We start from the raw sequence: 27,827 nt of genomic DNA on the forward strand, positions 1-27,827 counted from the left end.
AAAGCTGTAAAACATAAAGCAGCCTTGGCTTACCTGAAAATGGTGATAACATAGTGATTCATTATATAAAGCATTTAGCAGTAATTTGGATTCAGGATTTTTTTGACTGTATTTTTATATTCTTGAATTACATAATCAGAAGTTTGATTCAAAGAGCCTTTGTAAGATTTGGTTGTAAGATTTTTTACATATATATTTATATATTAACATGCACACATACATATTAATTAAAACTTCTGTAAAGCTTTTAAACACAAACAATCCTAATGGAGTTTTTATTTTCATTTTTATTTCAAAGCTTCCACTAACCTAGTTTAGATATAGAACTTCTAGTATGTTAATGTTGATCATAAGTGTGAACTCTGTTTCCCTGTTTAAATATTCACAGAAGTAGTGCAGAGAGGTACCAGCAAAAAAGCTTCTTTTGTAGCACAGTCTGTTGTGTTCAGTGAACAAGTGATAAACTAGCGAAAGCACAGTGAAGGTTTACTGATAGAGTTGTACTGACAATTTTTTTTGCATGGATCTGTTTATATCTTCTTTGATTTTTGACTTGCTAATATCATAATTGATTTTCAAGTGGCACTATTTGTTAAACAAGATTTTTTAAAAAAATAAATATTTGTCAAAGGAAACTTGCCATTTTCTAAGAGTGCTCTTAAAATGAGGAATTTTCATGTAGGAAAAAGTGGTTAACTCTAGACACTTGTTATTCAATGCAGAGCATTTAAGACCATTTTTAATTAACTTGACTCTATCCCTGTCATGTCAGCTGCTTAAGCTAGTTTTTTGGTGATCTTTAAGTGCAATTATCACAAACCCAAGAAAAAGTGTAGGAAAACTGAGTTAAATGATATAATGCATAAGTCAGGTAGGGCTTAGTTGAGCACTTTCATAGCTAGAAAATTAGGATATCTTTTCTTCATCAGGTCACAGTGACTTGAGCTGTAGTTTCAAACTAGTCCCGCATGCTTGCACGTATTTCTATATCTGTGAGTGGAGGTTCATCTGAGGAATATTTCCAATGCCTGCTGGAACTGTAACCTTCTTTTACCTGGCATAACTTTGAGCATGCCAGTAATTCAATTACCAAGAGTATGTGGCATAGATTTTTCAAATTTTTGCATTGTTTCTTTTGAGATGTCCATTGTGTGATTTGCTGCAGGCTGTCATTTTTGTCTGCCATCCAATGTATGTTGGCAGGAGGGTTGTGTACTAGGCTTTGTGTCTGGTCACAGAAAAAAATTCATGCATCTCAGCCAGACCATTTTGTTATTCCTTTAGAATTAAAAGCATATGAAACAGATGCAGCTTAATAAGTATCTTTTTTATAAATAACATTTAAATAACTTAAAACAATAAAGTTCAAATACAACTTAAAATAAAGTTTAATGCTGTAACAACAGAAAAAGCATGTATAAGAATGGAAAAACAATATTGAAAGCTGTATGCCCTAACAGGAATTATACAAAAGATAGGATATGTTGCATAAAAAACCTTAATATGTCTGAATTTTTGCTCCATTGTTATATAAAATGTTAATTTGTGAAAAGTGAGATGAAGTACATTATTTATTCCTATTTTTATTTTACATACACTATTTGAAACATCTTTTAGAGCAGCATTAGGTATTTGTTTCATTAATAGATAGGAACATTTTGTGTTAGAGTAAACTTAATTTTTCCAAACTAACTCTCTTATCTGAATACAACAATAAACATTTACAAGATTATATTTTTTGATCATATAGTTTATGTATAGGATATCAGTTTCTTGGGGGAAGTATTTAAAATACTGCTCAGCCTCCACATTTCTATTGACTTGATAATCTGACAACTCATTCCAGCAGCCTTAAAGTCTGACATATTTTACACAACATTATCATCTGCTCATTATTATTATAGCAGCCATATTTAAGAAGCAGATAGTTTTTTAAATAAAATATTATCAGATAATCAAGTAATGACTTTTTCTTCAGGGTAAATTAATTTAAGAAACTACCCAGTTACAATGACTAAGATAATGATTGTACAACTCTTTAGAATTTTTTACAACTTTTAGTTAGTAAATCTGGTTTTGTGTATATTTTCAAATCTTTTTCATGTAGTCTCTTAAAAATAAACATAAATGCGCAAGTCCAGCTTGTTCAGTTTCTCAGTAGTATTCCAGCCTCTTTTGGTATCTTGTCAGTCTTCTTAAAATTAATCTTCCTGCTGGAACTAGTTCTTTATAGATCATTTGTGATTAGGATATTGCCAGAGGAAGAAAGTGGGATGCTCTGTGTTCTTTCTTTGTTTTTTTACCTTTCATTGGAACCCCTTTGTGGTTTAGTGTAACAAACATCTCCTTTCCTTTGTGTGTCCATTTTGCAGAAGCATATGTATTATAATGGTTTTCTTCAATCAGTTCAATGAAGTTGCAGTCCTCATTGCATACTTTCTGTTGAGAGTAAATAATAAAATAAGGTAAATACAAGTGTCTTTTTAAATATTTGGATTAGGGAAGCTGGAAGAAGAATATGCATTACAGACCCTGCTTATTATGAATATTTTAATAAATAAATTTGACTTCTGAATTCTGAGTATTGAATATTGTAGCTTTTTCTATTCCATTTTGAAGACATATATACGACCTAATAATTGAATTTTAGATGGACATAAAAGTCTAATATGAGGTGCATGGGATAAGTCCAAAATGCATTTTACTTAGTTAGGAATCTGTTTTATAAAAAACTGTAGAAATGCTACATCTCAAAATACCTCTAAGATTGTAGGGATGTACACATAAGAGAAATTTGCATCCTTACCTTTCCATAGAGTCGTCCTGACTTGTTCATTGCCAGAAAGTATTCACTTTCCACTCCTTTGATTGCCACTATTCCAACTGCCACCGTTCGGATTTCTAGAATACCTGCAAAGGTACACAGTAAGGGCTGTAAAATGGTTGGTTGTTCTCCAGATAACTTAGAAGGTTTAGTTGAACTAATATTCTGTAGTATTTCCATGTTTGTTGAAAATCTGCAGCAATCATTTATGGAAAAAAGAAAAATTATGTGTATTCATGTGAAGAAAGGCTAGACTTGAAAAATTCCCTCTGTGTGATCATGTCTGCATAGAGCCGCTTTAAAATTGTGTGATGGTAATTTTTAAGTATATACTGAAGTTGTGATGTCAGTATAAGTAATTTCTCTATTTTTAGAGAATCAGTGTAGCTTAGAATTTATCAGGAGCAGGGTTTCATTTGGAATATGTAGTTAGCCTTTAAGGTTCACAGAATTTGTGTAAAGCCTTTATTTTGAAGTCTTGTGTAGCAGTATCATCCCCTTGAAAGAGTGTAAACCTTAGAACTTGAGAGTGATACAAAACAGACCACAGTATCTTAAATAAGATAAAGTATTTGCTTGACCTTTGTGTGCTTTTATGACTGATTGGAGCTGTAAAGATACGTGTATTTGAAAATCATTAAAGGCTGGCCTGAAAGCTTATTTCTTCAAAACCAGAAAACATTTAGTGTTGTTTTCTATAAGCTGCTTTATTTTCATCTCACAGTACATAGCAGCAGTAGTTTCTGTAGTCCCTGTGATACATTCAAGTTACCTGCAGCATAAAAAATATTCTTAATTAAAAAAAAATGAAGGCAGGGGGATTATGTAAGTTATTAAGGAACATCAGGTTGTTTTCAAGCTTAAATATTATTAATGTTATCTTAAGCAATAGTTTAGAGTTATACATCTGAGTTTGAGCTATTTCTTTCAATATTGAGCCACTGGCAGAACTCTGCCGTAGCAACTGCGCTGTGACTCCTTCTCCAAAACGGGGTCTTTCAAAGTCAGCCAACTCGAGGCAAATCACAAGAGCTTAGCATGGGGGAGACAAGTGAGGGAGGTGGGAGAGAGGCATGCGTTAGATTATCACCTGAATTTCCTCTTTAACAAAACATTTCCTTTTTTTCCCATTCAAGTTGGCATTTACTTTTCACAGCCACATGGTAATAGGTTTTCGTTAGTTAAGTTTTTAAGAAAGACACTGAATATCTGTGATATTTCTCCTTCCCTATACTTTTTTATATCCTCTTGTCCTTTTCTTTCTTTTGTATTCTGTTTTGCTTTTCTCCTTCATAATACTGATGTATCAGTCCTAGCACATATGGATATTGTTTTCTTCCTATTTTCTTTAGCAGATCAGTTCCTTCTTCTCATGGTGTATGCAGTGCTGGGCATTGAAATCAGAGCATTTATTCTTCTCTACTCCCCTATAATGCTAAGCCAGCTTTTTTTTAAGTAAAGCTTTTAGAATTCTTTGACAAGTTCCACACTGCTGCAGGCTTAGCAATAGTTCTAACAAAGGGCAATTTGTAACCGAAACTTACAAAAATTATGTTAACTTTCATTTAAATTTCACTTTAGAAAAACCACAGTGAGGCTAAAAAACAGATGAACATCTGCATTTAGCCCAACAAAGAACATAACAGTGGAAGGGATCTCTGGGTCATCAAGTCCACTGCTCTGCTAGCCTGGGAATTGCATCAGATAATTCTCTTTTCATAAACTTTGCCAATACTAAATTGGAGTTGTTATTTCTTTGCCCCCAGTGTTTCTGCCGAAGGCTGTTCCAGAGTTTGATTTATTTTAATGGCTTGAGACTTCGTAGTAATTTGCAATCTGCATTTCTTCAGTGACAGCTTATATCCATTTGTTCTTTTGCCTCTGCTGGCAATTAAGGAGAGTTTTTTAAAAAAACCTATGTTTGAGTTTTCTATTTATACAGAGTTTTAAAAAATGAAAGATTCAAAATTGCTTTTTGAAAGAATTCGTGCTAATAGAAATTGAGATTTCCTTGAGTAAGCTGATGTTGGCTGAAGTTACAGTAGTGAGAAATCTTACTACTTTAAAAAAGGAAATGCCAAAAGGTTTTGTCCAAAGCAATATTATTACTGTTACAATTTTTACATTAGTTTTTTAGTGTTTTCTTTTTTCTTGAAGTAGATTGTGACATTCATACTAACTTGTTGGAGTTACTTTATTTTGGTTTGGGGTACTTATTTTTCTACTTTATTCACAGTTGAGACATCAATATCTTTCCTTGTCTTAAATGAGCAGGTCTATTCTTGCATGCTTCCTTTTGAAGTAAAGGGGTTTAATCCTTTCAATATCTATTCATGAAAAGAAAAAAGTCACCAAGCTAGGACGGGAAAGAGAAAATTCTTATACATAGATTGTTTAATTGAGATACTCTTTTCATATTCTAATAACCAAAATTACTTTAAAGGCATGCTTAAATTAATAAGATGTTGATGAGGAAAAATTCAGAAGGCTAAGCTTCAAAAAGGTCTCAAGTATACCTGATTTAAAAATTAAAATGTAAACTATGTTCTTCTGTTGCTTTATCTAAAGCATCCCCAGAGAAGTTTTGAAGAGATTTAAGAGAAGATTTGAATATACCACTAAGTAACTGGGAAAGAAATCAGATTGAAGCCAGGAAAAGAAAAAAAAACAAAACAACCTAGAGATGGGCATCCAAAATTGAAAACAACTGTACTTTCTATAAAATCAGCATGAAATTCCAAACAATTTTATATGGTTATATGGTCAGTGTATCAAATGTAGCTTAAAATTCCTGGAGTGAATGAAGTTTCCTGCAGAGCTGAAATTCCTCTGGTGTATGTAAAATACACTCAGCAGAGATGAGCTATAGTTTCTCTTCAGGAAAGATGCTTATGGATGGTGGCAGCAGTCTTTGGAACCCGTTGCTGCAAATTAAATAAAACACAGTTGATATGCAGTAGAGGAAAAAAAAAAAAAGTAGAAAAGAAACAAAACAAGCTTTTAGATTGACACAACAGTTTTAGTGTGTGAAGTATCATGTTTTGGAGAAAATTTGTGTCATAAATGAGGTGAGGTTCCTGGCATTCTGGTCTAGGACGACAGTTGCTCAAAACCAGACACTTTTATGTCTAGAATTATTCCATAACTGTAGCCTGAATGACAGGACAGTACCTCAGGCTGGAAATCTGGGTAGAAAAATGGACATTTAATTATATCATTGATATAAAATGGAACATTGTCACTTAAAATTATTTGTTCCTGGCAAGTGTTACTTGATAATTTTTTTTATCACCTGATATTAAGTGTTTTTTCTGATTTGATTAATATTTTCAAATGAAAATTTTCATCTTCCTTTTATTTTTTAGATTTCTTTTTGCTTTTACAGCACACTGATGTTGTATTTGTTAAAACAAATCTGCTTTTATTGCTACACCATCCGTTTGCAGACTATATTATTTTCCATCAGTATGTAGGCATAGTTGAATAGGCAGTTTCTTTGTGCTTGCCCATAATATCCTTAGTTAACAGTATCTTGTCTCTAACTAAGTAGCAAGAGCGTTGTGATTTAGCAAAATCAGGGCATTTCTCTTTAATCATTTATCAGCTAAGAGGCTGAAAGAGCAATTGCAGCTCTGGCTCCTGAGAGCTGTAAGGAAACCAGTAAGTGCTGCTCGTGCCTGAAGATCCCACGGGCAGGTATAAACCCTGGCAGGCTTTTGGAAGCGGAAGGGCAGCAGAACCACAGAAGGAGATCTCTTTTCACATGCCAGGGAACTGCCCCAGTGTGCCAGGATTGTTCAGGAGGATTCTGTGAAGCACACATTGTGTTCAGTCCCTCATCAGCTGGCTCTATTTCCAGACAGTTCATATGTTGCAGGTATCCCCTCTGTCTATCACATAAGGTTGCTGGTCGCTGCTCCTCAGCTTGCCAGAGGCACAGTTTCTGTAGACATTGATTCAAAGAGACATTTTGACATGCGTTACATTTTTCAGAAAGCTGACAGCAATTTCATCCCGGTACTTTTCTGTTCTGCCAGATACATGTGTTGTGAGAGCACATATGATGTGTACAGCACTTTCTTTCTTGTGTCTCTCTATGCAGTGAAGTTGAAAAAAGGCAGTCTGTTGCTGATTTTTAGGAGTAGGGAGGCTGGCACTAACAGTTCAGCACTTGTGAGGAATGTGTTTGTGAAACACACTTTCCTCAGCAGAATTGTCTTTAAAGTATGTGAAATCTTAAATAGAGACAGAGGAGCAGAAAAGACTTGGATGGAAAATGAGTCAAAACAAAATATAAGTTCTAAATTTCACTAACTTGTGTTTCTCATTAATTGAATTTGGAGCACATACGTATGAATTCAAATTACCTTTGCAAATGATTCAAGGCCAAGGAAAATTGTCTCCTTTGCTTAGAAGACACTGTTTAATGATATATTATGTAATTTGTTCTTTTGTTCTGGCACTTAATAAGTTAATGTTTGTGCCTCTTAAAGCCAGAAAATACTATTCATGATGGTCAGTCTTGGAAAACTTTCTTAATGTTATTGGTATGTGTGTGCATTTGGTAAGCCAGCACAGTAAATACATTCATTAGCTGATGAATTACACTTAAATGTTTTTCCAGAAAAAAAAAAGTCTTATCAGTGAAATGAATACTTTTATTTACAGTTCTGAATGTCATTTGTTTCAGGAAATATTTTTCTATTTTTTTTTTTTTAAATACAGTGTCTACATTTCAAAGTATTTGTGCAGTTTAAGTTATTTCGAGTCTTAATATTTTTAAATGGATGCATCTTGAAGTTAATTTTTAGGTAAAACAATTTGTGTGCTCGTTTTCTCTCAAATATAAAAACTAACAATAAAAAAAATATTGCAAATAAAGGTATTGATTTAAGATATTTTGTAATATGACTTAATTTTCACCTTTCCCTAGTATTAAACTAAAATTCATAGAAAGTAGAATTTGCATTGGTATTGAGTACTTTCCTTAGCAAAAGAATGAAGGAGTTTCCTAGATGGTTTGTCCTAGAACTCCTCTTCATAAGCTTTTTAAGTAGAAATAAATGTACAGGTATATTTATAATGCCTTTCAAAGCATGGAATTTCTCCACCCCAGGAATTTTCTTTCTGTGGATATGATTTTAATGAACAATTAATTAACAGAAAAAAAAATTGGTACATACATTCGCTATTACTTTCTTCTGTCTTCTCCTTGGGATACTCAGAATTTTGATTTATGTTATAAACACATATATGTTGTTGTTTACAGCATAGAAGGCCAAAAAAGTTCTTCAGGGGCTTCTTTCTGTATCTGTGCATGCATTTGCTGTGCATGTGTAGACTCTCTGAAGCACTTCAAATATGAATATGGCTGTAAAAATGATCTCCACAGAAATAATGGACCTGTTGAGGATTTTTAGAACAGTTGAAGCTACTGCTTCAGTGAGGTGCCAGACATCTGGATATCATGGAGAAATACTCAAAGCACTCAAAATCCCTGGGTTTGTCCTGTGTGTAATTTCCAAGCAGGAAAAATTGTAGTTGTGTGCGGAAACGTGATTAACGATGGAGAGGTATTCCTGGAGGACTTGATGCAGCACACTGTTCAGCATTCTCAAGAAGCAAAATTTGCTTACAAGATTTTGTCCATGTACAGAACATTCGATTAAGCATAAGTAGCTGATGTTTAATTACCCTTTTCTAATTCATTGGACACAAAACCAGGAGGCATACTGTAATAAAATCAACTAAGTACTAAACAGAAGTCCATTAAAATATCTTTTATAGTCCATTAGATTTTCATTTAAATTTTTCTTTTTTTGACATTACCTTATCCATAAATTTCTCCACTGTTTTCCAGTCATACAAACTAATTGATATATGAATTGCTAGATGCAGTAACTTTATCATAAACCATTGTCCTGGTGATACTCAACAGCTGACAGGTAAGTTAGTTATGGAAGATGAGCCATGTCAAGGTTTATGAAAGAAACTGCTCACTTGATAACTCTGTAAAAACAGTATAAAAAAGGCAAGATAAGCTCCAAATATATGAGGGAAAATAGAAAAGGGAACTAAAATGATTGTTTAGAAATGCTGTTATTTTACTTACAAGATCTGTTCTTTGCATGTGTACTTGGACTTGTGGATGTTTACCTTTATGACAGAAAAGGAAGGGGTAAGCCAAGTTCCACGCTTAAGTCTGCATTGTTCAAAGTATTTACACAGTTTCTTATGCATCATCGAATGTGTAATCTGCCCTTCCAACCATGTATGGCTGATCCTATAGTGTGAAGTGAAGAGTGTGGTTTGAACTCCCAGACTGATGTTTGGAAATACACTGCCCTTTTTACTTTAAATTTAACCCATCCCTGCAGTGGGAAACATTAAAATCCATAATACTTTTACTATTATAATAAATACTAAAATCCATAATGACTTTTAGTCATTTTTCAAAGTGAATTAGTAACTATAAAGCAGTGCTCATCAGTTTATAACACTGATTGTAAAGTTTACCTCCCCTAATTACTGTAGTGAGAATTTCAGTGACCCTATTGCAATTAATGATTGCTAAAGAGAAATACCTTAAAATTTTCAAGTATTTTTCCTTATTGTACAACCTGTTTTGCCTCAGTTTTGTATTAATTCTGTGTTAATTTTGGTGAGATAAGAGATAATTTTTAAAATCAAATGCTTCATTCTTCATTGAAAATTGTGACATAGTAAGAATTGGTGTAGAATGTTCTGACTAAATTGCAGCCTTCTATGTATGTCTCTTTTGAACATTAGCTATTCAGACCACTCAATTTCCAATATTTCTCTTGATTTGATCTTCAGAACTGAAGGGTGTGACATTTTTCACTGAAGTAGATTGCAAAGTTATGGAGCTTTTCAATTTAGAGGTGTGATTTGTGAATAGCAGTACATAGTAACAACTGAATAACATGCTGCCCCAGGCAGTTTTTCTCTTGGGAATGTCTCATTAAACTTATTAGAAGCCTGTAGTTTGCTGATCTCCACTGCTTTATATAAATATTTTCTTGATCAGCCTCTTAGACAGCATGTAGTCATTTCTCATTTTTACAGGAAACTACATTTCCCTCCAATAAAAATTGCCCTGAAGCTAAACATATGGTTATAATGAAGAATAATATTATTTTTTAGAATTAATAGTGTCATGTAAAATCCAAGTCTTAATCCTCAGTCTGAAAAAGTGCTCTCTTATTACAGCATTAATAATTTACTGATATGAAAAATGGAAAAAAAGAGTGGAATGACTGTTTACAAAATGTAATTGTTTCCAAGCAGTAATAAAATTAATGATTTAATAGTTTAGAGCTGAACTTGTACAGCAAATGCTTTCCCTACAGCTCAGATGAAGGCTATTTATTTCTAGTATTTAAATATTTCATGCCAATTTTACTAGAATAAAAGATGTTTTCTAGCTTTGCAGACTTCCAGAATGTAGCCTCAAAATACCAAAAGTAAATGTAAAATGGCGTTTTTTAGCTTTTCACAGCAAAATAAGATATATCCAACTATAGCTGCAAAATTTCCCAAATTCAGTTTCAGTGTCTACAGCTATTTTGATTATCTGAACTTGGAAAATTCCACATAAGACCACAGCCTCCTGTTTTTCAAATTCTTCCATAAGGCAAAAGTATTTAAATAGATTACTTTGTCTTTTTTTAAAAATTTTTGTTGCTATGCTACGTTTTGTTTTCCTCTGGTAAGGAGCTGTGTTTGCTCCTTTCCCCTTTCCTGAGTTAGTGATCACAGGTGACATAAAATTAGTCATGTCATTTCTGTGGAAGACATTTTTTTCTGTTGTTCTAAGAACAAAGGAATGTGTGTTAACGTTCCTTTCCCGTGTACAAGTATTTAATTCTCTGAATTGAGGAACATTAAATCCAGGTGCATTTCCTCTGTATCACCTGTATGAACTGGCTGCAGGCAGTTGCAAAATCAGCCTCAGTATAATGTGGCAAGAGGTACTGGATTTATTCAGCTAAATGGGACAAAAATAAATCCAACATAGACTCTGCTCTTTTTGTATGAAATACTCCCTGAGCTCAGGGCCTTGCTGTTTTGTTCTGTGTATTGTCCTGTCTCCAGCTGTTCCTGTGGCAGTTTTTCTGATTCCAGAAACAGGCTTGACAAGAGGAGCAGAGCCATATTCTGGGTACAAACTGAATCTAAGAACTGCCGTCCTGCGTTCTTTGAGGATAACTTAAAATTATCATTGAGACAAATCACTAAAAGTAAATATTAAACACCCATAGATTGATCATAATGACATTCTGCAATGTGTTATCAGTTACATATATATAGTACAACACATTCTAACAGTGAAAATGGTCCCAGAAGTAGGTAATAACCCAAATCACTTAAAATAAGGAAAATTCAGAAAATGGTTGCATGAGAATGAAGGTGGCTGCAGAGCTTGAAGGTATCCTTAGGTGCTTGTGGCATAGAAGCAAAGAGTTTTAAATGGTTTGAAACTTTAGACACAGTAAAATTTTGTTTCACATAGTTAAAAGCTCATTTCAGTCATAAACACTGCAATCCCTATTGAAGAGAGACATCTTTTCCCACTCTCAGTAGTTATGTAAAATGCAGGGCAAGCACTACCCAACTGAAGAGATTTTAGTTCAATTTCCAGATCAAATCTGCTATTTTGTGCAGGAACAGCTGAAGCTGGATATCTGAATATATCAATTACAATGCCTAGAAGAACACGAGCAGGCACTACATAATTCCTTCCAAGGAACAAAATGCAAGAAGCTGCTAAGAAAGTCTTACTAACCCCTTGCTGTCTCACAGAGTGGGAATTGATAGAAACCAGCTGGCTCACTCTTGCCTTCAAAACACTATTGGACATATATTTATATGTATGGCCTCTCAAATTGTTCTGGTTTGCTGCTGACAAATAATTTAGATTTAGTTGAACTTTCAAAATCTGTGTAAGACCAGAGACTAAATTATAAACTAATAGAAAGTGAAAATTAAAACCACCCTAAAAATCGAAACCAATCTAATAATCTATTTAAGTTCTGATAAATACATTAGGATTTTGTAGCAGATGTTTCTCCTATCTTACTCAGTACATGGATCAAAATGTGCGTCAATTATCCTACCATTGTTGTTTTTTCAAATAGCTTGGTCATTCCTTCTAAAGTAATTCATTTCCTTCTAATTACATACTGTTTTTACCAGGCTAAAATTTAAGCCTGACTGGAAGCCTGACTATAGGGATATCAGTAGGGTATTTGCCATTACACACAGGCAGCACTTTGAAACCTGTGTTTACATGACCAGATATTTGTAAATGTCATCCAGTGGTTCTCTTCAGTTGTTATCTGTCTTTACAATTCTATACCAAATCTGAGGAAAACAGCAGCATCAGCATCAGCATCAGCAGAGAAAATTGTTCCCCTGCTACAGGACCTGTTGCTATTACCAGATCAAATAGACTAAGACCTGCAGCCATACTTCTCTTTTGTTCTGTATTTATTTATGTGATTTTTAATCTGCCTTTTTAAATTTAGCTCAATTGACCAGTTGGAAAATCTGGACTTCCTTTCAGTTTTGAATGCAAATGCCAGGATGTAGAGGAAATCGGGTATTAACCATCTTGAATCTGGTGATAACAATATCCATGCACACTCTTTGTCCATGTGCGTAATATCAGGAAGTCAGTGAGAAAACTCTTCCAACTAGAATAATGTAAACATTTTCTATTTTCTGGAGTCCACAGCCTTTCTGTGCTTTGCTTTTTTTGCATTAAATAGGAGTAGTGGCCTCACTTTTCAGTGGCAGTTACTTGTTACCCTGAAAGTAGAAATCAGAGCTCCAGAACTCACATTCCAGTGTGTCGTGATAGAATAGTATGATGTTACATTATGAAAAGTTATCAGTCATAGTAATGTGAAAAAGTAATGGACTAAGTAATAAGTACGGAACAATCAATAGAGCATAGGATTAGGCAAATTATATTATATTTCTTTAAATGTTTTAATTAACTTTAATTAACACTTTTTTAGTATATTGTTGGTTCTACACAATCCAGTTTCCCATTGCTTTTGTTCTAATTTTTATATCCCCATGTGTGAATCAACACAGTTATATTTATTTTAATTCAATTATCAGTTTATATTAGCTAAAGATATTTAGAGGGAACCAACTATGAAGTTAGAAAGCTGCCTTGTTTTCTTACCCACTGTTCCTCTGTGTTATCCCCAAGAACCCTACACAAAGTATTCTCTCCATTAATCTGAGGAGTAGGTAAAATATGGTATAAACCGCTTCACTGCCTTTGCCTTTGCCTTTGCCTTTGCCTTTGCCTTTGCCTTTGCCTTTGCCTTTGCCTTTGCCTTTGCCTTTGCCTTTGCCTTTGCCTTTGCCTTTGCCTTTGCCTTTGCCTTTGCCTTTGCCTTTGCCTTTGCCTTTGCCTTTGCCTTGCCTTCACTTTTCCTTTTAACTAAGGAAATTTTCTTGTGGCCCTGAGCTGCCTAAGGAAGGATGTGTGCTCTCCTGTGCCTGTAAACTGAAGTACTTCGTTTTCTTGGCTTTCGAAGGGCACAGGTACTGCTGTATCACTATACAGTGACTGTTTATAATAAAGATATTTGTGACCAATCTGTTAAAGGATTTAATAACTTAAATTCAGATCCATTCTGGCATCCATATTGTTATATTGGTAGAATTCCAAATTTCCATCTCTGACAATAATCAACCAACCTGTTTGATAGACAGCAGTGCAGTGCATTGGCATAAGTGTAAAGACATACTTTTCTCTTGACCATGAAACAAATGGCAAATTTCATACCACTCAAGCATTAGAGAACAGCTTCAGTCGGGGACCTTTGAGAATGTTCCACTTTTCAATTTTTTCTGCTTTTTTCTTATATGTGGTAGTGTCATGAAATTTTGATGAGCTCCATAGAAGTACTACATAATCAACCTGTAGCAGAATATGTGGACCCCTTTAAAATCTGGGAAGCAGCTGGTCTGTGAGTTGTAGATACTTGAAAACATTCATTTCAGTAATGGGCTTGAACAAGGACCTTGTTCAAGCAAGGAAGAATAAAATATTCATTTTAAGGAAGCAGAGTGAAATGAGATTTCTTCCATAGGTTTATAAAGTTAGATGACTCAGGTAATGGTTAGTGGGGTTTTATTATAAAAATCTGGACTGGGTAGCAGACTCTGCATGTGAAAATAAAGGGTTTGCAGCTCTTATATTTTTATTTTGTGGTGGATTTGCATTAAGCTTGCATAATTCTGTGATTGGCAGACTCAGTTTGACAGCCTTTTTTGAGTCTGCATTGTATTTATAATAATTTCTACTCCTTATGGTAGTATTCTCTCCTAATGTTTGCAACATAAAAGAATAGTGGCTCCATAACATTGAACTTAGCAGGAAATTTTTGAACTGCCGTGAAGGGTGTACATTTAAAAGAGCACAGGGCTTGCCCGTAGTGTTATGTTCTAAAATGTATAAAGAAAACCTGTTCTTAGTAAAGGATTTGCTATGCTTTTTGCTCTGACTGAAACAATTATGGCTATTCCAAGCACTTAAAGTGGTGAAGAAACCTTTTCTGTCTTTGCATAGAATATCTGTGACTTCAGCTGTATTGCAGCTAAGAGCTGGGAAAATGCTACCCAAGTTTACTGAGATGATGACTGTTTCTTACCACACAAAATGAAACCAAGTAATTCTGCTGTTCTTAACTTCGTCTTTTTGCACCACCTTAATTCCCCCACGAGTATCAATATATTCTTGATTCATATGTAAATGCAAATGTTCTATGGTAGGAAAAATTACAAAAGGAGATTCTACTTCTACTATTGAACATATATGCACTATAAATAACGCTATCAGTTTTTAGTCAGTATAAAAAATATGAATCTGTGGTTTTAATATAGGTCAGAAAAACCTAGAATAAACTTCCAGTTATATTTTTCATATATAAATACAAATTTGCACATGTATTTGAAAAGTGATAGCTAACTTTTTTGAGTTGAATATCCTAAATTGGGTGTATTCTGATATATTATTGTTATATTACTCCTACATAGATATTGGTAAGATAGAGAAGTCATTCTGACTTGAAAGTGAGGAAGAGATTAATAGTGGAACAGGAATTTCATTTTTCTTTATGCCCAGTATTTATTACCAGTGTTATGAAATGGTATCTTAAAGTAAAAGCACATGGATTTGCAAAGGCAATAGTTATTATTTGCCATATTTTTAAATAAGCTCCTCAGCCATGGATAGGAATCAGTAACAAAACTTTTACTGATTTCAGTAGAGCCAGACTTTTACAAATGGCATGTATTTGTGTCTTTCCTAATATGGGTCTTTCAACTCTTGAGCAAACTTTTCCTAATGAATCACAGGGTTAGATAGCTTTTCCACTAGTCAGTAACTTAACTCCTCCACAGCTGTGCAATATTCTTTAGTTTCAACAGTAACTATTTTGACCATCAGTGATAGTTTTCCATAGTTCATCCCTGTCAGTATGAATAGAAAAGCCATATTTTGACTTTTTGTTGGAAAGAGCTAATGCTGTACTTCTTGGCAATTACTTTCTTATGTTGATTACATCTCTGTGTTGCTGAGAATTTATTTCAATCAAATACCATGCACACAGAGAGGGAATTGTTTTTTTTTCACATAGAAATCGATGTTAATGAAACAAATATGGCACAGTCTGACAGGGCTCAAATCCAACTTTTTTGTACAATACCACCTGTGATATAGATTGCAGCACATGTGATTACAAGAGATGATGTGTGTAGAATTCTTTAGGAATCCAGTGACAGAGGCTAGTTTGGGGTGCAGCTGCCACATAGCTCTTAAGAGGAAAACAAAGGAACCATCCTGCTGTAACGGGTCTGGTGTCGGAGGGTAAACTCAGGAAACAAGCACTATAACAAACAATTGTCCTTTCTAAGCTCAGTTCATCTAAAAACACCCAGAACTGCATTGTTGAAGTATGAACAAGACAATATAATAAATTGTGATCCAAAATCTTCAATATTTACAGTGCTGTATACAGACAGAAATATTCTTCATTTTCCTACATCTCCTTAAAAGAGGTGATCACCTGCATTCTAATTTTGGAATCTGGGTAATCCATTGTGAAAATAATTTGTAGAAAACTAATATTTATTCAATTTTCTCATAGATGAATAAGGATACCCTAAACAAAATTGTATCACAGACAGAAAACGGTGAACAGCGATGTAAAGAGGAAAAAAGGAAAAAAAAAATTGTAATGGCAGTCATGATTTTAATTGAACCCTAGCAGGAGAAAAATATCTGTATCTAATGTATACAAGATTATCACTTACAAATGATTAGGACAAAGTCGGAAAACACAGGTTTTGTTATTTTTGTCTCACACAGTTACCTAACAGTGGCAACTTGCATATTTTTGTAGGTACCACCTAAAGAGATGTAGAAATGTAAGCACCATATATATGTTGTGGGGTCTAGGCTTAACTATTGCCCTTTTTTAAGGTAACTTGAAGTGTCCCTTGAGTACTTGTTAGCCCTATTAGAGAACTGTCTCTGGGTTGTCTACAAATCCTATGTAAAAAGGACAGTGTGAAGATACCTATTTGTGTTTATGGACTATTTTGTTATCTAAGATGAAAAGTCTTGTTTTTACAAACATAGGAGTGTATTCCATTTCAAATGTTGAACAGTTCTGAATAATTCTCCAAGAATTTCTCACTATAATTATGGTAAGTATATATTTTATTACTAGATCATTTTCTGCTTAAATGATATAGCCATTGTTACTCATCAGTTTCTCTTAAATCATCTCCCTAGATCAGAATTAGGCTGTTCATCACCAAACTAAATTAGAGGGGGTTTACCTTAGATGTTATGAATAATTTGAAAAATTCTGCTTTTGGTCTAATGATAGTTTTATGGTTTTGGTATAGACTGGTTTTCTTCTGGTATTCCCTCTGGATGAAAGTGCCATTTCAGAAGTTTTCATCAGAATGTCCTAGAAGACTATGACTAAATTAGAGGAATTCAAATTCAAAACACTGGATTACTTAGCTAAAAAATCAACAGAGCATGATTTCTGCGAAATATGTGGTAATAGTTTCCTAGAAAGATGTGGTAATTTTTTTTTTCTTTAGTTTAGTTGCATGATAGTTCTCTTCAGTAATATAGACTGAATTTCCCAAGTCACATAAGGGTGCAATCAGAAATGAAGGCATGCTAAGTAATTTTAGTTTGATATTTGGTAAAGGAGGGTGAGTGCCAGTTTCCTAATATAAACATTTTGATTGAAATTGGTGTATAATAATCTAAAAGCTTAGTTTTATTAATAGCTGTGTTATTTTCATTGCTCAACTAAAAAGGCATTTAAAGGGACAAGTATAAATGGCCTAGGACTCTTGCCATTTACTTTATAATTTGAGCAGACTCTCCTTAGACTACTCTCAAAATTGAGGTAACATTTGATTTCCTTTGAACTAATAAATACCCACTACAAAGTCCAACACAAATTCACCCAAATATGTTGCTGTTGCACCATTAGTAAGGTAGGAGAACATACCAGACTGTCTTTCACAGCCTCAATAAGAAAACTTCCCTGGCTGCTGAAGCAAATGTTCAGAGAGAATGCTCAACTCTGTGAAACAGTGCCAGTACTCATGGGCTGTCAGGAGGCAAAACAGAGCAAGAGACTCAAAGTACCTGTATACCTGATTACATACTAATGAGAAGAAGAAGGGCAGATCCAAGCCCTTGTAGCTGGCCAGTAGTTAGGAGAGGAGGATTCCTTACAGGGAAGAGACTCTCCATCCATTTCCTGCTAGGGTTTTCTCCATAGGTCATATGTTGTCCCTTACCTGATGTGGTAGGTGGTATTTTATTTCCTGGGTGGATGAATTGTCTTTTTGGAATCATAATTTGGGCTTAAAGAAGTTTCTTTCTTTTGTCTGACTGGTATGCAGTGTTTTACAGTGCTTGCTTGCCCTGGGAATTATGTACCTTTTTATTTGGTTTTGGTTTCCAGTCTTTGTTGGAAATACTGAGCAGAATCTCCATGCTCAGTAAAAAAACGTAAGAAGTTTGGTTAGAGGAGTGAAGCTTATTTAAATGGGAAGAGTGGCTTTTTGTCACCAGTTAGTTTGAAAGTACTTGTACACAATTTTGCTTTCGATCAGTAGCAATGTTTGTAGGCAGAGTGCTGTCTGTCACATTTGCGGTTCAGATGTGGTCAGAGATGTGCTTTGTACATGGCAGAGATTTCTTTTTGTGCTGTGTTCCAGTATGGTATTGCTAAGATAGTGCTGAACTAATGCAGGCACTACTGCCGTGTGCGGAATTCAGTTGGGATGAATCTCACTTTGAGCACAGGTATTTGTCCCTGTCCTTACGTAAAGGTAGTATTCTGCTGTAGCATTGGGAAGCGACATGGCTGAGATGGCTTCAGGACTTCTCAGGTGCAGGTTTCCCACAAGCAAACATAAAGGGCTGCTGCTGAGGGAGATCTTGTGCTGGCCTTTCCCACAAAATAAATCTCTCTTGTTGTAAGGCAACTCTATCAAGCAAGTTTCATTATTTGAATCACTCAGTGCTGGATTTACATAGCTAGTTCCCTAAATCCTTGTAAAGTGTCACTAATAAGCACTCAAAACTGCTTGGATTTCTGTGTATCATCTTGCACATTATGTGCAGTCTCCAAGCTGCCTGGGCTATTCCAAAGGAAATAAATTAGCATGGTGGAGTTGAAGTTGCTTTTGAGAGCTGGTGAAAGTTGCAGTTTCCTATTGTGTTTAGTACTGACTGCACTCTTCAGGATTCAGTTATCCTTTCTGGTTTACTTCAGAGTTTCTGTCAGGGAGTGCAGCTCTTGTTTTCACAAGGAGCTACACAAACACTGGATGGAATCACTCCACTTTTTGCTGCCTTTTTCCCTTGACTAGATCGTTTTCTCCCAAATCCATCTGCTTGGTGACTAGCTAGAGAGCCTGAACATTGCCACCCTTGGAGTTCATGTAGACTCAAAGGGCAAGTCTACCATCACCATATAATGTTGTGAATGTGTTATACAAGAAGCCATCAAGCTTTTGCAGTGAGCATTTCCACACACCTGGCATGTAAAACTCCACGTTTGCCAAGCATTCCAGCTGTGCACAGAAACAGACACTGAACAACGGCACCAGTTCACCTGAGCAGCTCAGGACTGCAGCATGGTTTCACATACAGCCTTTTCCAAATTTGATGTTGATTGTGGTTATTTTTACCCTGTACTGTTTTTCAGCTCTAGATAATATGTATGTTCATCTAAAAGAATTTCTGTGTTTAACAATCATAAAGTTATCTATTTTTTTTTTCTGTAAACATTTACTTTTGATTGAGATATGAAATCCCATGTGACATTTAAAGGTCATAACAAAACATATCAAAATTAGCACAGGTTATTAAGGAAAATATGGTTCTTTTTAACTTTTAGTTGGGGCTATTTTTTCTGCTTTGTAATGCATTACCTTCTAGTTAGACAAATATTGAAATTTCAAGGTATCAAAATAGCCAAGGACAAGTCTGATCACCTTCTTTTTATAGTCTATAGCACCTCCCAGTGTCTGTTGACACATTTAAAAGGAAGCAAGCCAGTTTACCAAAAATGGAAGTACTAATGCTAGGAAACACCTTAAAAAAAACAAACACAAATCCCCCAAGTTATGGGAGTATTGAAAAAGTGTCATTATTGAAGAGATGGAGATGAGTGGTGTGTTTTGATCACTGTTGAAGTCACTGTGGTTATTAATGCCATGAAATGGTCATGTTTGCTGTTTTCATTTATAGTTTTGAGTTGATCTATCTGTATTCTGACTGAGCTTAATTTTGAAAAACTGGACACAGAAGGAAGATTTCAGTGTTTTGAACAGAGTATCTAGACCCTTTAATAACTTCATCCTGCTTTGTCTTTGTTTTAAAAGCTAAATAATAGTCAAAAGAGCCTATTGATTGCATTGGTATTTTTATTGCTTCTTTGGTGTGTTTTCATGAAGTTGTGGGCCACATCTTGAGTATCCACTTCTAACTTTTCAACGCCAATTGTTACAAAGAATTTTTTCCATTTGAATAAATTATGTCATGTGTTATGAAAGTTTTAAAGTGTGACAATTCAGTGCTATGATTGTTAACCTCTATTATGTTACTGCCATAAAAATTTTCACTATTAACTTTTTATTAATAATGTTTCTAAATTGCATACACCAGAAGGTTAACTTGATCTTTCTTTCATATCCAGAATTAAAAATAATGTCAAAGGTCAAACAAGACAATTGAAATACAGTTGCCAAATATAGTCATAGACAGTCAATTATGCAACGAAAGCAGTGTGCCACCCATGAAGAGTAACAGCCTACATTTGCCTAAACTTACTCTGTTTTGATGAGAAATGTGTTCCAAAGTATACTGGTAGTTGATAGATCCTGTAGTGTGGAACAGTGTAATTATATGGTTTAGGATGTCTTGGTCTTCCTAAGCTTTAAGGAAGATGGAAAGTCAACTCAGTTCTGTATTCCAAGATCCTAGAAATCTGAAACAATCACTTTCAGATACTCAAACAATACAGAAAGTTTGGAACTGTGTAGGGGAATATCTGGATTTAGGCTTTGTTTTACAAGACTGACTGTATAAGGAATTAAATTTTATACCAAAATCTATTTGCTGGTATGGAAATTGCTTCTTTAAGATTCATCTGAGCTCTGTGTTCTTCTGTCCAGCTACTGACTTCAGGACTTCTAGTTCATTTTCTATTAGTCAATTAATGTTCTATTATCAAATTATTTAATATTTATAATATTAACACACAATTATTTTGTTATTTGGAAGTTTTTTTGCTAATACTTTTTAAAGCTTTTTCCAGAGAGGTGAATCATTGTGTTTCATAGAGAGTCTGAAGAATTTTCCCAAAGTCTGTAAGCAAATTGCTTACAAGTTTGGACTGGCCTCAAGTCTCTTGAGTCTCAGGTCAGGGCCACTTCAGCACATTTTCTTCAGGATGGAGCAATAATATACTTAATGATACAACACTGAATTTTTTAAAGATTCAGAAATAGTAAACAATGTGGTAGGGAAAGCTGTAGGGGAAAAGGAACTACAATTTATCTTTATATGTATCCTGTAATTGCTTCTGCAGTTGGTTGCTAAATTTGATGGATTATTCTATAAAAATGCACTATTTCTCATTTCTGATAAATTTCAGTATTGAGAGAGACAGAAAAACGGATGAGTCACAGCTGAACTAGGAGGGTGTATCAAGGTCAAAGGAATCAGTAAGGACAATGCTGATAGATTCAGATTTTTTTCACTGCTCAGACTGATGTTAGCTCAGTTTTGAAGCTCCCCCAGGTAGGTATGGCCCTGTTGGTGTATGTTAACTTGTGGAGCTGAGCCCAGAGATTTGACTTCTCCCCCACAGAGCTTATGCAATCATTTTTGTTCATGAGAGTGAGAAGAAAGTGAGTGTAAACTGCTACTGTCTGTCTTTACACATATTTTTCAGCTTATCTAAGAAGAGTCAAGGTGGTGAAGATTCAGGAGGTAAATTCAGAAGTTGTTAACAGTTTTAATTGTGTTTGTGGCACCCCTCCATTGCTATGCCAGTTGAGCAGTGATCTGGATGTTGATACGTGAGACTGCAGAATCTTGCTGGAATCATTCAAGGCTTCACACCCTGCTTTCTTCTCACCTCCCCAAAGACTACACTCACCAAAAAAGTCAATGGAAGCTTTAACACAAGTATAACGCAGCTGCTTCTGTTATCTGCATCTTTGCTAAAACCCATACTCATCAGCAGTTGAATGTGAAAACCTAGGATTTGTGATACCGTGTAGGCTGAGGGATAGGTATAGATCTTTCTGTTGGCTGACACTTGAGGGTACCCCAGTGCCAGACAGAGCTGGAGAGGCAGCAGGGGAATCTGGTGTATTAGTTTTCATTAATTACTGTGGGAGAGAAAGTCATCCTTGGTGTTGTGGGGTAGGTTTATAGAGAATATGCATAGATTTCCATTTGAATTAAATATTTTTGTTATAATTGAAAAGATTACCAGAGTACCAATGTGATGCAGAAACCCTTTCATGTTAGTGAAGGTTTGTCTTTTCCTGGCACCAAAGTGTTGGTTGAACCAACAACCTCTTGAAAAACGAAGAATGCAGTTGCAGAGACAGACTTTCTGTTTGTCTGGAGCACATATAACCCTTAACTGAATCTAATCCATCAATACCTGCCTTGAAATACCTGATTTTCTGCTTGGCTCTCTATGTAATATGTATTTAAGCAACTGAAATAAAATTTATACAGTAACACAGCATACATACATTTGTTTTATGCTAAGAAGCATATATAAAATGGTAGTGGAAGTAATTCTGATTTCTAAGGAAGTTGGAATATTTAACCATTAAGATGTGTATAAAGTGTATTTTGTCAGCAGTTAGGGTTTACATTTGAGCACAACTGAGTTGAAGTTCATTTAATATTGCTGAAAAATTTGACTTGCTGGATTTTAGTCGAAATAGAAGTAGTTCTCCAAGATAAAATTGTAATCAAGATTTCAGCCATTTCATATCAAGATCTCACTAGACTACTATCTCTACATATTTTTTGTTGGCTTTACCCACTGAAAAAAAAAAGAGGAAATAGGCACTTTCTGGGTTTAGAGCACACATGGAATATGATAGGATCAGACATCTTAGGATTCAGGTTCCGGGAAGGCTTTTCTAGTAACTAAGAGACCCTTTGAAGTCTTTAAAATGAGATTCCAAAGGCAACAGAGCATGGAAAGTCCTAAAGCATCATCTAGTCTTAGTTAAAAAACTGCTTGAGTAGAGTCAAAACAAACTCTGATTTTTGCTACCTTTTTTCTGAACAAAATTAAGTAAATCTGGCAAAATTTTGAAGCACAAACTGAAATGAAGGAAGGAGTAAACAGTGATAAGGAGTGATTTATTTTTCTATCAAAGATTAAGAGTTAGCAAATTGCCTTGTTATCTCCAAAATCTGTTCAGTCTATCTCATGTTACAGTCATGAATTCAAACTGTGTGTTTTGTGTGCCCACTTAGATTATTTTCTTTTACAAGATGCAGAATTTATTTTTTGTTAAAACGATTTGGGCTTCGGCAAGTTATAGTAAGTTTTTGTCAAAGAGAAACTTTTTTATGAACAATGACAGTTTTTTCTGGGTGACCTAACCTCTAGGCTGCTGCCTAATTCTTGCTTTAGTTTTTCTGTGGATGACTCTCAGTTCTTACTCTGCCATTTCGTTTTCAGATTGAAAGCAAAGCTGTCAGGTGCAAAGTGATTTCTCCTGCTTAGTGGAGATCACTGTCCTCTGATTTGATTAGTTCACTCTTGAGTTATCACCTTTATGTCCACCAGAAGGCTCTACTGCTTTCTGAAATGTGCACAGAACCATGTTCTTTGGTACCTAACAGGGTCAGCACTGTTGTAAACAGGATTTGGCAATTTGCTTGCACTGAGAGAGCAGACACGTATTTCTTTAATTAAGCAATTAGATTCTAATGTTTTTTTTAAGTAATTGAATGATAAATACAGATTATTTAAAATTTATGAGTGAGGATTGGTTCAGCATTTAGTTATGTCATGAAATTTGAATCCGTACACATTTAATACAGTGGCTGTTAAAAACCTTAGAAATATTAACACTTTCACTATTTGTGCTGTTACTTTCATAGTATATGTGTGTATATATTTTTTTATTCTGTAACTAGAGAAGTTTGAAATACCATGACCCTAATTCCTCACCATCTTGACATTCTTACTGTTACAGTCCCAACTGATAAGAGAACCTCTGAATTTTGGCATTTGCCAAAGTTGTGATGAAGTTATCCTTCTACAGACTTTTCTCAATGTGAAGTTTGTTCTTCACAATATTCATGCTTCACACCTCATGGGCTGAAAAACAGTAGTTCATTTGATCTACAAAACTGTCAGGGCAGCTTCCTTTATGAAGCTAAGTTATGACAAGTAAAAATATGATTTTTTCTTATTTTATTTTAGTAGCACAAGTTGGTGAATTCAAAATGGAAAAGAATTCCTTTTCTTTATTAAGTGGAAAATTAGGATAAAATGAGACAAGCAACACTTTTAATGTCCATTGATTAGTTTGACTGTAGAAGTTCTGGCATTCCATCCTAAGAAATAGGTTTGATTTACCTTTTACTAACTTTCAGAACTGGAAATCATGGAACAAGAATGTTGGAACACATGCATCCTTTTCTTCTATATGGTTTTAAAATTATGCTTTTCAGAGAACCTGGATAAAAATAGCCTGTTTAAACTTTTAATGGTAATTTTTTTCCCTTAGGTAAGGTGTACTAGTCCAGGTGAGCATTATTTTTTCTGGGTTTTTTGTTTGTTTGCTTTGCTTTTTGCCCCCTCATATTATTTTCTTTATGGTTATTGATTTTAGTAGAGAGCTATAAGCATATTTTCAGAAAGGCTGTTTACATCTTTTGTTGAACAAAGGGTATGACAACAAGTGTTCCTATAATAATTCTACAATACTAATTTCTTTACTTTCTCAGAAAATCCAGATTATCAGTGTTCACATTTTTCTAGTCCTCTTTGTCTATATTTGCTTATTCTACTTGTCCAACAAAAGCATTTGAGTGTTACTATTTAAGATACAATAGATAAATTAGAATATTAGACTTAAGATGGTGGGAACTTCTACATATGTCAGCCAATTTGAAGATAGTTCATCACAGTGCACATCAGTTACCGGATAACCACTACAATTTCATTTGGTTTTTATCCTCATACTCTTTGCATTTACCAGAAAAATGATTGTTTTGTTATATTTTTTCCACTGCAGTATAAACGTAAGGGTTTAGTGACTTGAGTTTGCCTTTCCGTAATCTGTAATAGTGAGTTATCATCACTAAATTATCATGAAATGTTCAGAAAACTGAAGAGACTGCATCATTGGCACAAGAAGATGTGGTGTTCTCTAATGGGCTGACTACAGAGTGTTTAAAGGTGTCATTACTGTGCTTAAGCAGAATGGCATCCTTCAAAGAACTGAGAACCTCTTAATGAATTTGAAATAATGCTAAATTGCTAATGAAATTTTACTTAAGCATCATGGAACTAAAAAAGCAATTCTGTATAATTAATTTCTCAGCTCTAAATGCTGTCATAATGTGTTTGTAAATAATAACAAAAAAAATATTGATTACTGTGAGTATTCACTTATCTGCATTAATTCAGAAAAATCAATTTCAACAGTCAGTAACATTTTTCCAGTGATTTTTATGGGAACAGCATTTCAGTTCAAAACTAGCCGTATGGGTCTCTATTGTAGCAATGCCCTCCTGAAACTCCAAGGGAGTCTTCTTGAATATGGACCAAATAATTTAGTTGGCTGCTGGCCATGTGTTGTCTTTCAGAGGAATATGGTTATTCACTATGTAATAGTGTAGGAAGAAAGGAGACATATGGAAACAAATTTTAAAAGAAACAGTAACGTTAGTCAATGCAGTTTTAGCCACACAAGTTGCCAAGCACTTAATGTAGTCAAGAGGTAAAGAAATAAATTATGAAGCCCACTAGCCAGTCGTGTAGCACGCGAAAGTGCTGCTCTGATAGAAAACAAGCACTCAGCTTCAGCTGTAGGCTGAAACACACTAACAGTTCTTGAAGTTTGATTTATGGATTTCTTTTGCTGCTGCTGTTATAAAAAGCACACTGTTATATACAACAAATTAAAACTTTTTTAAACAGCATTCTTGGAAATATATTTGTCCTTTTATTTGTCTCTAAACACTAAACCAGCATGTCCCTGGCCCCTTTTAGTTCTAATTTTGTTTTGAAATATTCAGTATAATCCTATGTATTTTCCTGTTGCATCTTAATAAAGTAATATCTTTTCAAGCAGATGTCGTGTTTCTCTAAATAGACAATACATTTGTAACAACAAAAAAGACAAAGGGGCAAAAATAGTGCCTATAAAAATTGATGTCTTCAAATGTAAATGATTATATAGGTATTTGTGTGAAAAATACATATTAATACAACAATTCTTTTTCCAGCTCAGACTTTGTATTTGGTACAGCTTCATAAAATATTGTATGTATTTTCTCTCTAGATGAGTCATGGTTTTGGAAGAAAGGAGGGAGAATATTTTTTCAGCATCATGATCATTGTAATAATGAACTGCAGAAACTATAATAGATTTTGTTCCTGGCTTGGCAAACTATCTGAAAGATTTTGCAAGAGTTTACATAATTCTTTCCATTAAACTTTCTAGTATTGCTATATTTTAATTGTTAACTCAAACACACCAAACTTTTAGATAGTTCGTGCACTATATAAATGTGGTTTAATGTTTCAGGAGTATTTTATGAGGAGATTGGTGGTTATACATTTTTGTACGTACAACCTTAGTTCACTTGTTAAAATAGGCTCTCTGTTTGCTAATAGTTCCCAGCTGTAACTAATACATTAACAAATCTACAATGTAGTATTTAAAATGACGCATTTCAAAATCAATAGCAAATGTCCTGCTGTATGATTAATTGGAAAACTTGTTTTACACAGTGGTCAGTACACGATACAAAGCTCTTTTGGGATTATGGTAAATCAAGAAATAGGAAACAATGATGTGTAAATTTCAAAAAACTTAGGAAAAGCAAAAATATTACTTACTGTAGTTGTTGTTTGCTTCTCTTGTCCCTTTCACTTTCCCTCGCTTATCAATCCTCATATACCACTGAGTTCGACAGAAAAGTCTTCTCACTCTTACATCCCCCCCTTCCATATAATCATAGCTTCTGGTATGTCGCTCAGGGCTGGAACAGTTCACATTTGTAGCCATTTGCTCTGGAGTCATGTCATTGCAAGCTAAAGATATAGTGCCCATTAGAAAGATAATGTAAAAGTGTGATCTGTAGAGCAAAATTGGCAGGATCCATGTCAGTATCCATTTGTGCATTATAGTGCAGTGTTCTGGGTGTTCATGAACAACATAATGAAAATTAAATCTCAAGTAGACTGTTGCTCTTAGGTCACCGACCTGCCTTCTGTCTTTATGAGTTACAGATTCATTTAAATGAGATTGCTCTCTCTTCTAGAATTCTGATCGTTATTCCTTAATAGTTAATGGCGAAATAGAAGAGCTTCTTAAATATCTCTTCAGTCAGAATATCCTTTAAAGACACAAGTTATAAAAACCTTTGTTGTTGTGACCTTCTTTACTACTTGAATTTGCAGCTTGCACTGAAAGTAAAAGATCTGTGAGAAAAGGTGCATGTGTAAGTCGTTATGCTTAATTGTTACAAACATGCAAGGATACATTATGCTAATGAAAAGTACTACACAGAAATACATGACATGCTGAGCTCATTTTAAAAAATATGCTAATGCATATACAATAGATATAGCTCATACAACTTTTTACATAACCAGACATTTACACTGATTGTAAACACAGTTCTCTCTTCAGTTATAAGTCCTTCAAAAAATTTCCTATTGATTCATTTCAACTCTCATGCATGATAAAATTCTCCTGATTACTTCATGCCTATACATTTACTATTAGCACAATCTATCATGTAACTTTTCTCTACCTTAGGTTTCAAAACAGACCTCATGGCTTTATCCCTGTGTTTTTATTCCTACCCTTTTCAGATTATTAGTAGCAATATATTTCTATAAATATTTCTTAATTCTTTTTTTAGCATCTAGCATATAGAAATAAAGATAAGTTATTAGCTAGTAGAAACTGTTGAATGATCTTTTAAAGGACAGATAACTTACTTGTTCCTGTTGATAAGAGCTGGATACCCAAGTACTCCATTTCTGTTGTCTCCTTTTTGCAACATGAGACACTCTACTGTAGCTACAAACTTTCTCAGCTCAGAAAGACTCCACCAGAATTATAATTGTTTCCATAAATCAACACGCTGGAGAGATGGTGTGTATGTGCTTATGCG

General features: G+C 34.5%; 1 protein-coding gene across 4 annotated transcripts; it reads right to left on the reverse strand.

The window, feature by feature from the left end:
* On the reverse strand, nucleotides 1–27,827 carry FGF7 (fibroblast growth factor 7). 4 transcript variants are annotated; one of them, XM_014251373.2, is made up of 4 exons: nucleotides 27,652–27,827; nucleotides 26,542–26,736; nucleotides 2,807–2,910; nucleotides 1–2,439 (listed from the first exon to the last, which is right to left on the reverse strand). In XM_014251373.2, the coding sequence occupies exons 1-4, from the start codon at nucleotides 27,689–27,691 to the stop codon at nucleotides 2,245–2,247; spliced, it is 534 nt and encodes a 177-aa protein (XP_014106848.1). In that variant the 5' UTR covers nucleotides 27,692–27,827; the 3' UTR covers nucleotides 1–2,244. The 4 variants fall into 4 exon arrangements, with proteins under 4 accessions (XP_014106848.1, XP_005521575.1, XP_005521576.1 ...); XM_005521518.3 differs by having other exon boundaries at nucleotides 26,542–27,111; nucleotides 27,652–27,825; XM_005521519.3 differs by having other exon boundaries at nucleotides 26,542–27,126; nucleotides 27,652–27,825.

Source organism: Pseudopodoces humilis, chromosome 16 (genome assembly GCF_049639895.1).
Source record: "Pseudopodoces humilis isolate 2021_Gansu_Grassland_sample_001 chromosome 16, ASM4963989v1, whole genome shotgun sequence".
Lineage (NCBI taxonomy): Eukaryota > Metazoa > Chordata > Aves > Passeriformes > Paridae > Pseudopodoces > Pseudopodoces humilis.

What these genes read in the sequence shown, in the direction of transcription:
- FGF7 (XM_005521518.3), bottom strand. Translation starts at nt 26,827, where the DNA reads ATGCACAAATGGATACTGACATGGATCCTGCCAATTTTGCTCTACAGA. An exon ending in AGAAGCAAACAACAACTACA is followed by an intron (nt 2,911 to 26,541) that starts GTAAGTAATATT and finishes GTACCTTTGCAG; the next exon opens with GTATTCTAGAAATCCGAACG. An exon ending in CAGGACGACTCTATGGAAAG is followed by an intron (nt 2,440 to 2,806) that starts GTAAGGATGCAA and finishes TACTCTCAACAG; the next exon opens with AAAGTATGCAATGAGGACTG.